At 36.3% G+C, this 11,624-nt stretch overlaps 1 protein-coding gene across 4 annotated transcripts in view; it reads left to right on the top strand.

Annotated features, from left to right (window-relative positions):
- rsu1 (Ras suppressor protein 1) overlaps positions 1–10,065 on the top strand; it is a 55,715-nt gene extending 45,650 nt beyond the window's left edge. For 3 of the 4 annotated variants that reach the window (XM_016446008.1, XM_016446009.1, XM_016446010.1), the window contains exon 9: positions 9,017–10,065. In XM_016446008.1, the coding sequence (XP_016301494.1) occupies positions 9,017–9,119 (103 nt within the window). In that variant the 3' untranslated portion in view covers positions 9,120–10,065. Of the gene's footprint in view, positions 1–6,916; positions 6,987–9,016 lie in introns of all 4 variants that reach the window. The other variant, XR_001630717.1, reaches the window with a different exon arrangement.
- Positions 10,066–11,624: the final 1,559 nt, after the last annotated feature.

Here is an 11,624-nt window from a genome sequence, read left to right as displayed (position 1 = left end):
AGTGTGACAAACATGCAAAAAAATAAGAAATCAGGAAGGGGGCCAACACTTTTTCACACCACTGTATATATACATAATTATATAATATTTTAGATTTTTTTCTCAAACAATATATCCTATATATTTATTTATTTTGCATTATATATTATTTTAGATACATGTATATATAAAAATGTAAGAATATCATACAAAATTATCTAATATTTTAGATTTGGTTCTAAAATATATATTATAATAAATTATATAGTTTTTTATTTTATAAGTTGTTATATTTTTATATCATTTATAAAAATGTATATAATTTTTTATATCATTGATATTTTATACATCTCATTTGAATGGATCTAATTTGATATGTTATATATTATATATTTACATAATTTATATATTTTACATATTATGTTGTTATATATTATGTTACATATTATATATATTTTTTTAATAATTTTATTTAGATCCCGTTTGTCACAGCTGTTTTGAAATCAATGAGTCTGAGGCTCATTTAAGTGATCTCATTCTCTACCATCTCAGATCTCCTGTAATGCAATAGCAGCTGGAGCATCATTTACAAATTACCTCCAACCTCAATGACCGATCAATGATCCACAAGTCCGCACATTTATCAATAGTTCATTCCCTCTCACCTCTGACACACCTGAACATGCTTTAGAAACCACTGTGCGGAAACACACCGTCTCTGACACACACACTTATGATCGGCCGCCCTGACTGTGTTAGACACTCGTTGACTGTAACTGAGATTAATTATCCCATGTGGAACTGGAGCACTCAGGAAAAAGACCGTCTCTGGCAGCGTCGGGGAGCAGCTTCTGTAGATTTTGCTGTCCCAGTCCACTTTTAATTGGCTGTAAATGATGAGGAAAGCAGATAAATGGGGGATAAATCTTTGTGTTTACTCTGTAGCCAGCCGCTCAGCACTGCAGTGCTGCTGTGGTAACATGGTTTCACAGACCAGGGCAAGATTTTCCCATTGTTTCCAGACTACAGGTTTTAAGGTATGCAGTTATATGAATATATAAAGAGTCAAATCACAGCTTCATGTGACAGTTTCCCTTTTAAAGATGTGTAATTGTAACATTAACTCTGCATTTATCAGGCAACAGCTTTATGTTCTTTCTCCAGCTGATGTATCAGTTATAATACTCAAGCTATCATTCCTGCTCTCATACTACTTTCTCTGTCATATTAAGATGATTCCAATATGTCGTTATTGTGAGTTCAGTTCAGTTAATTGTAGTGAATTCGTTCGTTTCAATAGTTCATTTTGATTCACTTATTCATTTGAATGTAAATTGTAAATATATATTCAAAAATATAACCTGTTTATATTATATGTATGCATGTATGTGTATATACTGTATATATATATATATATATATATATTAGGGATGCACCGAAATGAAAATTCTGGGCCGATACCGAAACCGAAAATTCTGGATGCACTTGGCCGAAAACCGAACATTAGTTAACTACTTTTAGTTAACATGAACTAAGAATGAACAATAGTTCTTCAGCATTTATTAATCTTAGTTAATGTTCATTTCAACATTTACTAATGCATTAAAATCAACAGTTGTGCTTGTTAACAGTTAATGCACTGACTGTGAGGTGTGTGCATGTGCTGGTCTGTAAAGCATGTGTTCATATGTTTAATTCAGTGTTTGGTGATCGAGATATATATATTAATTATATTATATTAGATATATTAGTTAACATGAGCTAACAGTGAACAACTGTATTCTCATTAACTAACATTAAGAAAGATTAATAAATACTGTAATAAATGTATTGTTCATTGTTCGTTCATGTTAGTTAATACATTAACTAACATTAACTAATGGAACCTTATTGTAAATTATTACCTTAATATTACATATCAATATATTATTTTTATTCATTTCCATGAAACAGAATCAGATATAACTTTTTAAACTAATTATCCAAACAATGTATAGTCCTACAAAGCTATTATTATCAGAGCATGTGAGCAGAGCATAGAGTCACGAGAGGGTAGCGTCATTGTCTCAGCGTTGCCCAGCCAGTACAGCTGTACTACACCATAGCTGCATCCGAAAACTTAGGCAGCTGACTTGCTGCCTCGCTGCCGTATGAGGCAATGACTTTGCAGGCAGCGGTTTTGCACGAAGGCACCTTATGAAACTGATTTCGGACAGGCTTCTGAGACAGCGTAATGGTTTAATGATCAAACATTACAACAAAATAGAACGAGTTTTGGTGATAACTAAACGAATACTTAATTACTATAATACTGATTTCTAGCTAGAAATAACATCAAAAGTGCAAAAAGTTAGTCAGAAATGTACATTTACACACACCAAACACAACTTTCAGACGCCGTCTTTATTTTTTAGCTCAACCGTCACGGAATGGAAGGCACAGTATTGTGGGATATCAAAGGCAGTGAAGGATACATCTATGCTGCCTTCAAAATTTGATCAGAAGAAGGTACCTCCGGAGACAGGAAGTAAAGCAGAATTTGGATTCAGACGTGCCTCGATGCCTTCCTGCCTTGGAATGCTGCCTCCAAAGGTGGGAGGCGCAGTGACGAGGAGAGTGAAATCTGCGTGCTGAACACAGCCGGGTGGGGCGCGCCATATATATTGTTATTATATGTATATTTTCGCCAGTTTTTCTCTTTCGGCCGAATACCGAAAATGCCATTTTCGGCCGATAGTTTTCGGCGGCCAAAAATTCGGTGCATCCCTAATAAATATATATATATTATATATTATTCTTCATTTGAATTATTCATTTTGATTCACTGATTCATTTGAATCACTTACTCAGAAGTGTTCAGAGTTCGTTGGACTGCATTTTACCTTTAATTTTTGTCACAAAATACATCTGATTGAAAATGGCTTTCATATTGTACAGCTGGTTGTTTTCACAAAACAAAAATTTTGACAAAATTACCCAAAAAGGAATTATATTCATAGTGGACAGTTCATTGTCCCACTTACATTGCTCCTTTCCAGATAAATAAGATTAATTTTTTTAATAAAAAATACTTTTTTTTTATTGATTTGAGATAAAATTATGATATATAAATCTGCAGAGTGAGACGAGACAAGTTAGCAAAGATAGTTTGGAAATGATTTCCCTGATTCAATTATTCAGTTTAGCAGTCAATGTGCAAATACATCAATGTACAAAAATATTCGACCATAGAATCTTGCTGTTGACCAGTCAGAATCAAGTATTCTAGAGAAATGTTTTATTATGTTTATCATTGTTTTTGATTAGCTTATGTAAATTACATCAAATGTGTTTTTGAAAAAAAGTTATTTACAACTGAGTGATTTTTAAACACTTGCAAATCAGTTTGACCAACTCATTGAAAATAATGATTTGTTCAGGGATCAGAATAAGTTATTTAAAAAGGATTCAGACAGTAGTTGATCAGGGATAAGTTTGGATGTTGGACAGGATTCTAACACGGTCTTTGGTCATTTGATGACAGCATTACGAAGCCTTCACAGGTTGACCTTTAGACGTTGTGTTAGATGCGTTGGGAGTTTCTCTCAGCGTTGTCTTCCTGCCAGAGGGTCCGTCAAGGCTGCGGGACACTGACAGAGAGAGAACGGCTTTCAGATTCAGCTCACACCCCCCTGCATATCAGCCTCCTGTAAAACAGCCCAATTTAGCCCTGACACTAGCGCAAACATCTACGTGCATCTGTCAACACTGATTCCTTCAGTCAGCTCAGAAACAGCTCGCAGTCTGCGCACATACATACACAGCTTTCTTACATGGACGTATGAGCTCACTAACATGCTCTCAACATCCTTCTGCAAACGTGATTATATCATGAAAATAAAAAAAAGTGAACACCTGATCTTTAAATGACCCTTTTGTCTGGTTCAGACAGTTACAGATGTTTAATTGAAATACTTGATTAAATAATTAAAAGAAAAAGTTTAACATGTTTACACTGGCGCCATAGCCTAATATTTAATGCACTGTGACACACTGAGTTAAGTCACCACAAGTTTGATTAGTGTTTCCCATTCTTTTGCTTATCATTTCCTGTCTTTACATCATATCAATTAAAGTGGCAAAAAGAACAAAAATACATAAAATGAAATGTTTATTTTTTTTGTATACATATTTTGAATGCAGATTTATTTGTTTATGAAAGCCCATTATCGTCCAGTCTCTTTACAAGGACAATTATGTGAATTATTGAATTTTTATTTTATTTTGATAGTATTTTGTTGTGTCTTTTATTTTAGTATCTTTTATTTAGTGCTTTTTAATTTTATATTTTATTGTAGTTTATTTTTCTATCTTTTTTCAGTTTTTACATTATTTATTATATATATTTTTTTTTTTGTGTGTTTTGTATTTTTTATTTTAGCTTGCTTTTATTTTATTTTATTTAGTTGTATTTTTATTGTATTTAGTATTTAATTTATTTTTATTTTGTCTTATTTTTATGAAACATTTATTGTATTTTATTTGTTCTTTTATTTTATTTCGTTATATTTTAATTCATTTTATTTTTATTGTATTTTTCTACTTTATTGTTTTACTTTATTTGTATTTTAATTTATTACTAAATATATTCCACACCATCAGCAATACAATGGCATCATTATGGGACAGCAGATGAAAATCAGCCATCTTGGCTAAATCTGGCACATTTGTTTTAATTCGATGTACTAATTAATGTGTATTGTCCCTGTCAAACACTCTGGATGGTTAATATTGTTGTCTTTTTCTTTTTTGCAGTAGTCTCTTTCTCTTTTTCCTGTAAGTGAAACCCTCTTGGTTTCACATTCCATATATCTCGATCACCAAACACTGAATTAAACATATGAATACATGCTTTACAAACCGGCACATGCACACACCTCACAGTCAGTGCTAATTTTTGTGAACAGTGCAGTTTTTTTGTATGTGAAGTGTTTTTTTATATATATATTTTTTTGCATGTGTGAGATAAAAAGCAGTAGTGGAGGATTCTGATATTTCTGTACTCTGGGAGTCCGTAAGGCCTTGAGTAGTGCCTCCCTGCTGTGCTCTTGCCTCTGCGCCTGGCTGGGCAGCTCCAGAAGAGACGGGAAAGAACGGGAACCTCCGGGCCCCAAGGGAAGAACCTCAGACAGGACCACACAGATGGGCCGGCAGCGTAGTGCTTAAGAGAGATACAGAGCGACAGAATGAACGAGAGAGACTGACTGACTCGTTGATGAGAGAAGTGCTCAGCCTGTCTGCCCAGCAAGTCACAAAACTAAAGAAGAAAAAACAGATCATAATTAGTATGAGAAGGTTTTAATTTTGCAAAACTGCTGCGCTCTGTTATTGGATTGTGGCAAATTGGTTGAAGATCTGAGTTTGTTGCTGAAAGGTTGTAGGTTCAAACTCTGTAAAGAGCAATCCTTCTGATGTCAAAGTAATAAGTATACTGTAGGTCAGTTTGCATAAAGCAGTTGCTTACAGAAAGAATATTTAGTGTCTTCCTCTTACGATGTAATTAAAGTGACTCTGAGAGCTGAGAGCTGGGTTGAGAACGACTGCTCTCTCAGCCTGGTCCCTGTGTGGTCCTTTGTAAATATTTGATATGAACTTTAGTCATGAATCTGAGCTGCCGCTTGACATTTCAGTGCACTGCAATTAGAATTCTCCCTCAAATAGTATTCTTTAATTACACTTGGGAATGTCATAGTTATGGTCCAGGCATGCTAGGTGTAGAGCTGCTAACTCTGCAATCACCAGCCGCTATGTCAACATCCAATCAGGGATAAGTATTAATGAGGTAATGGAAGCAGCAGTCAGGACGGCTGTAAAGATGAAGGCTGTGTACCGAAACCTAGTGAGCTGCCTACGTAGACAGCATTTTTAAGGGAATACTTCACCGAAAATTCTGATATTCTTTTACTCACCCCAATGTTGTTCCAAACCGGCGGGACAGTTTTGAAGAATGCTGGAGCCCATTGGGGGAAGTCGTGGCCTAATGGTTAGAGAGTTGGACTCGTAACCCAAAGGTTGCGAGTTCGAGTCTCGTACCGGCAGGGATTGTAGGTGGGGGGAGTGAATGTACAGCGCTCTCTTCCACCTTCAATACCATGACTGAGGTGCCCTTGAGCAAGGCACCGAACCCCCAACTGCTCCCCGGGCGCCGCAGCATAAATGGCTGCCCACTGCTCCGGGTGTGTGTTCACGGTGTGTGTGTGTTCACTGCTGTGTGTGTGCACTTAGGATGGGTTAAATGCAGAGCACTAATTCCGAGTATGGGTAACCATACTTGGCCACATGTCACTTCACTTTATACTATGGAAGTCCATTTCCAGAGAGATACTAAGTCATAATTATGATAAAGTTGAAACTGTGAAATTATGACATGGAAAGTAATTATAATAATTATAACTAACTATTCAAATTATGACACAATAAAAATGTCAATTATGACATAAGTCAACATTTTGTCCCAATTATGACTTCTCATAATTTTTGACTTGTCATCATAGTTTTTTTATCTCATAAATTTGACTTTTTAGAACTTAGAACTTCAAGTTTGTCATAATTATGATTTACCAAAGTATGATTTTCTTTTTCTTATGTGGCAGAAATGCAGTAGCCCCTCACTGCAGAACACAAGATCCAGGGGGCATGGTTGGATCCACATCTAGGGGGTGGAGATTGGTAGGTTTAGGGGTGGAGATGGGTGGGTTTAGCGATCGGGGTGGAGACGGATAGGTTTAGGTATATGTAAGGTGGGAGGAGTTGGATCTGGACCCAACCACGCCCCCTGGATCTTGTGTTCTGCAGTGAGGACCATCTCCAGAAATGGGCTTCCATACCTTAATTGTAGACTGAAGATTTGTTTGGACAAAAAACACTGAAACAAAGTATCTTATTTTGTGTTCCACAGAAGAAAGAAAGCAATACAGGGAAGACAACAGGGAAGAAAAGTCAGTCGCAGTTTCCAGTTCAGGCCCACTGTAAGGACTCGAAACCTCACCTTTCAGTTAAATAGAGTTTCTAGCCTGATTTTATCTCATAATTTTGACATGCCATAATTGAATCTTTTTATCTCATAATTTGTTTTTCTTTTAATCTAATTGATTTTATCTCGTAATTTTGATGTAATTATGGCATAAAGAGTCAAAATAATGACATCAAAATTATGAGATAAAAAGTTAATATTATGAGATAAAAATAATTCTCATAATTGTGTAAATTATGAGATTACATATTGTGATTATGGCATAAAGAGTCAAAATTATGACAATATGTAATCTCATAATTTACACAATTATGAGAATTATTTTTATCTCATAATATTGACTTTTTATCTCATAATTTTGATGTCATTATTTTGACTCTTTATCTCATAATTATGATTTGGTATCTCATAATTTTTTTAATTTTTCATAAACCATTATGGTTTACCAAAGCATTTTTTTCTGATGTGGCAAAAATGAGCTTCCATACCATTGACTTTAATTGTAATTATAAAACATAGAGACAAAATATCTTGTTTCGTGTTTCACAGAAGAAAGTCAGGGAAGAAAAGCTAGTTGTAATGTCCGGCTTTCAGTTAAAAGAGCCAATGATTTTTTTAATCGATTTTGTAGCCTGATTTTATCTCATTATTTGGACTTTTGTTAAAATTCTGACTTGTGCCATAATTTTAACTTTTTATCTAATAATTTCATCTTTTTATCTCACTTTCTCATAATTTTGACTCTTTATGCCATAATAAGATAATAATATGTAATCTCATAATTTACACATAATTCTGACTTCTTATCTTATAATCATGACTAAATATCTCTTTTTACTTTTTTCTCATAATTATGACTTAGTATCTCATAATTTTTACTTTTTTCTCCTCATAATTATGGTTTACCAAAGCATGATTTTTTTCTGATGTGGCAGAAATGAGCTTCCATACCATTGACTTTAATTGTAATTATAAAACATAGAAACAAAATATCTTGTTTCGTGTTCCACAGAAGAAAAAAAGTCAGGGAAGAAAAGCTAGTTGTAATGTCCGGCTTTCATGTAATTTTTTTAATATAGATTTTGTAGCCTGATTTTATCTCATAATTTTTACTTTTTTATCTCATTGTAATCTCTTCATTTGGTCTTTTTTTTATCTCACTATCTCATAATTTCATCTTTTTATCTCGTTGTTTTTATCTCATAATTTTTGTCATAATTTTGACTTTTTGTGCCATAATTACAACAGGGAAGAAAAGCTGTTTGTAATGTCCAGCTTTCAGTTAAAGGAGCCAGACCTTTTGATAGTTTGTAGCCTGATTTCTATTTATTTATTTTTTTTTGAGATAGAGGGGCAGAATGTTTACTGTTGTTGTTGTATTGCCCTTTCTCAAATCAAGTTGATAGGAACAAGTACAGTATGCCTAGAAAGTAGGCGCCAAGCGATGTTACCAAGAAGCCTACTACGTAAATTGACCTAAGAGACTTTGGTAAAGTGTTCTGAATCCGATTCATTTTAGAGTGCTGCCTATGTAGGCAGTGTATAGCAAAGCAGCTCACAAGGTTTTGGTACAGAGCCAATGAATCCTGCCTCCATAATACACATGGTCACTCTCATTCACTTTAAGTCTCTTCCTTACGCTCTCTCTCTCTCTTTCTTTGTCTTTTCCCTCGTATCACTGAACCCAGCTTTTGAGTGCTGCTCAAATAGAGAGGGACCACTGGACTGGAAATTGCTCTCCCTACATGTTCCCTCTCTCTCTTTCTTTCTCAGCTCTGTGTGTAGGGTGGTTGCGGATAATTGTCTCTCTGTGCCATACACAGCTGTAGCCGAGGGGTGTTGGACAGCACAGAGAGTTCAGTGTCCCAGTGGGGGACCCGTCAGTGTGTTGGACTCAATTAATCCTCTTTCAGCTGGTTAACATTAAAAATATAACTCCTCTTCCTCGCTACTCTGTATTCAAGCCTTTTGCAGAAACTACGAGCGGCCAGGTGTGATCACACAATGTCTGTTTGTGTTTTGCAGTCTTTATGGGCGACACATGCAGGCCAACCCAGAGGCGCCCAAAAAGAACGCCGACAAATCCAAGAAGATCAGCCGCAAGCCGCTGGCGGCCAAGAACAAGTAACGAAGAGGGCGACGAAGAGCTGATCCGACCATCCGAGATGATGAACCTCACTGCATGTGCCTTTCCATTTGATATTTATTCAGAACTTATGTTTTATATTGCTTCAGTATTACGTTAATCATGTAACCTCCAATTGACTCCACTCTTGATACGCCCCAACCATTTTTTCCAAGTGTCCTTCTTGTCCAATGCCACTTTTTGCCTTCAAAGTGCCGCTTCTGTCAAGTCAGACCTGTGTTGGGTGCTAATCAGCTTTTCTGAACGTGTTTGTTATGTCTCGAGAGGCGGCAGGAGTTTTGTCCTACTCGACCATCCAGACGAGGAGAGCGGTGAATTTTGGGAGGTGGTGACGAGCGTTTTGTAACCGTACAGGGATTTAGCAGGAGTTTGGGGTCTTAGTGGACTCTGAGCAGGATTGTGTCAAGTCTCCGGGGGGAAACCGCTGACTGCTTCCTCTGCCTCTTAATGACAGATATGAATGGCTGCAAACAGGAGTTTCACATGGTACACAGCAGATTCCAGACAGAAACACCCAGGTGGCCATTTGAGAGGGTCAACAAGATATCGCAACACACCACAGATGGTATTCTCTGAAGTGGTTGGCCATTGTTTCTTACTGTTTCTTACTTCTAGTTAACATGACGGTGCAACTTTTTACAGAACAACATACAGTCGTATTTGTAAAGAACCAGTTTCTTGAACCGGTTAATCATTCAATAATATTGCCATTTCTGCCATCACTACAGTTTTATGTTGCATACACTAACATCTTCTAATTCTGCAAAGCTTGGCTGAATTTTAAGTTGTATTTTTTTATGGATGTTATTTCTTATTTTTAAAGGTCACAAGCCATTTCATTGCAATCACATTTAAATTTTTAATATTTGACTATGTTTTATCATATGCACACAATGCAGTGTGCTATGTACTGAATTTTTGACATTGAAATAAAGTCACCATTTTGTTGGACGATTCAGTTTTTTCTTTCAGCAGTCGTAAGTTGGAAAGAACTTGGAATGACCAAGAAAATCTTCTAAAATGTATACTTCCGTTTAAAGGTTCAGGTTGGTAAGACTTTTATTTTTAATTGTTAGAAAGACATCAATTATGCTCACCAAGTCTGCATTAATTTGATTTAAATTATAGTAAAAAATGGTAATATTGTGAAATAATATTACAATTCAAAATAACTGTTTTATATTTGTATATATTGTAAAATGTCATTTATTCCTGTAATGCAAAGCTGAATTTTCAGCATCATTACTTCAGTCTTCAGTGTCACATGATGCTTCAGAACTCATTCTAATATGCTGATTTGCTGCTCAAGAAAATTTCATATTATTATCAAAGTTGAAAACTTTTTTCTGCTCAATACATTTAAGCATTTTTTCCAGAACAGTATGTATTTTATTACATTTTTTTCTAACAGTGTTAAAGTCTTTACTGTGACACTGAAGACTAAAAATTAGAAGCATGTATTTTCTATTTTTGGGAATTGCCACCAATCTGAAGTCTTATTAAGTGCTTGGAAGATAAGTTCAATTTGAAGCTCCTTGCAAGAAAGTTCTGAAGCGAATGCTTGATTTGCAGGGTGTGATCTGAAATAGCTACAGAGGATCATCACATCTAAAAACGATCTTCCCATCGGAGGCCCTGTCATGGTCCAGACCACCTCAATGACAGCAGATCAGGGTTAAAGGAGCTGACCTTTCAATGCTGTGAGTCAGATGATGATGGGGTGTGTGCTTGTGTTTGTAGAAGGTCCATGATAGCCGCATGGGATTTCCTGTCTCTCTTTGCTAATATTCTGCTCACATTATTATTACCCCGTCCAGACGCCGCTGTCCTCGTTCACGCTCTCAGCAGGCACATCTGTCCAGCGCACGTTCGCCCCAATACACTTTCCTTTTGCGCTCAGCAGGAACATCTGTCCATGGCAAAGTCCACACCGTGTACTGAACCTCTTCCACTCTTCAACTGTCTTGTGACCCTCTGGATTCTTCATCCACTTTCGAAAGTTTTCTTTGGATTCCAAACGGTGAGAGGTGTGGTTTGTAAAAGTTTTCCGCAAACTGTTAGACATTCATTACATCCCAAAGTCTTCAGCTGATCAATCTCTTGCTCTGCGGAGAAGCGGTTGTTTAGATCCCGACCCGAGCTTGTCCCATCCTTCTGCCAGCGTCGATAGGAAGTGGGACGTTGAAGTTTAAAAATGAGTCTGAATGGCGATGGATCACCATGCGCCGACAATTACTCACTGACCTTTCAGAGGAATCCTTGAATGTCTTTTTCTTTTCCTTGAGTTACAGACTTGTAGCGATTTTGCTTGGCTTGATTACTTTTTTTGTTTGTTTAGTTTGTTTTATCACCCTGTTTAAAACGATTTCTCGTGGCGTACTCTCTATGCAGCTCATACGCTGAAGGGCATTACGGCCCTCGCTAACCGAGGTCATTGATTTTTGCCGCTTGATTTATGGGGCCAGGGAAACTCCTCTGGAGAGCAGG

Source organism: Sinocyclocheilus anshuiensis, unplaced genomic scaffold (assembly GCF_001515605.1).
Source record: "Sinocyclocheilus anshuiensis isolate Anshui unplaced genomic scaffold, SAMN03320099.WGS_v1.1 scaffold119, whole genome shotgun sequence".
In the NCBI taxonomy this organism is placed as follows: Eukaryota; Metazoa; Chordata; class Actinopteri; order Cypriniformes; family Cyprinidae; genus Sinocyclocheilus; species Sinocyclocheilus anshuiensis.
The sequence above is the reverse complement of the archived record's forward strand: the minus strand, read 5'-3'. Positions and strand labels throughout refer to the sequence as shown.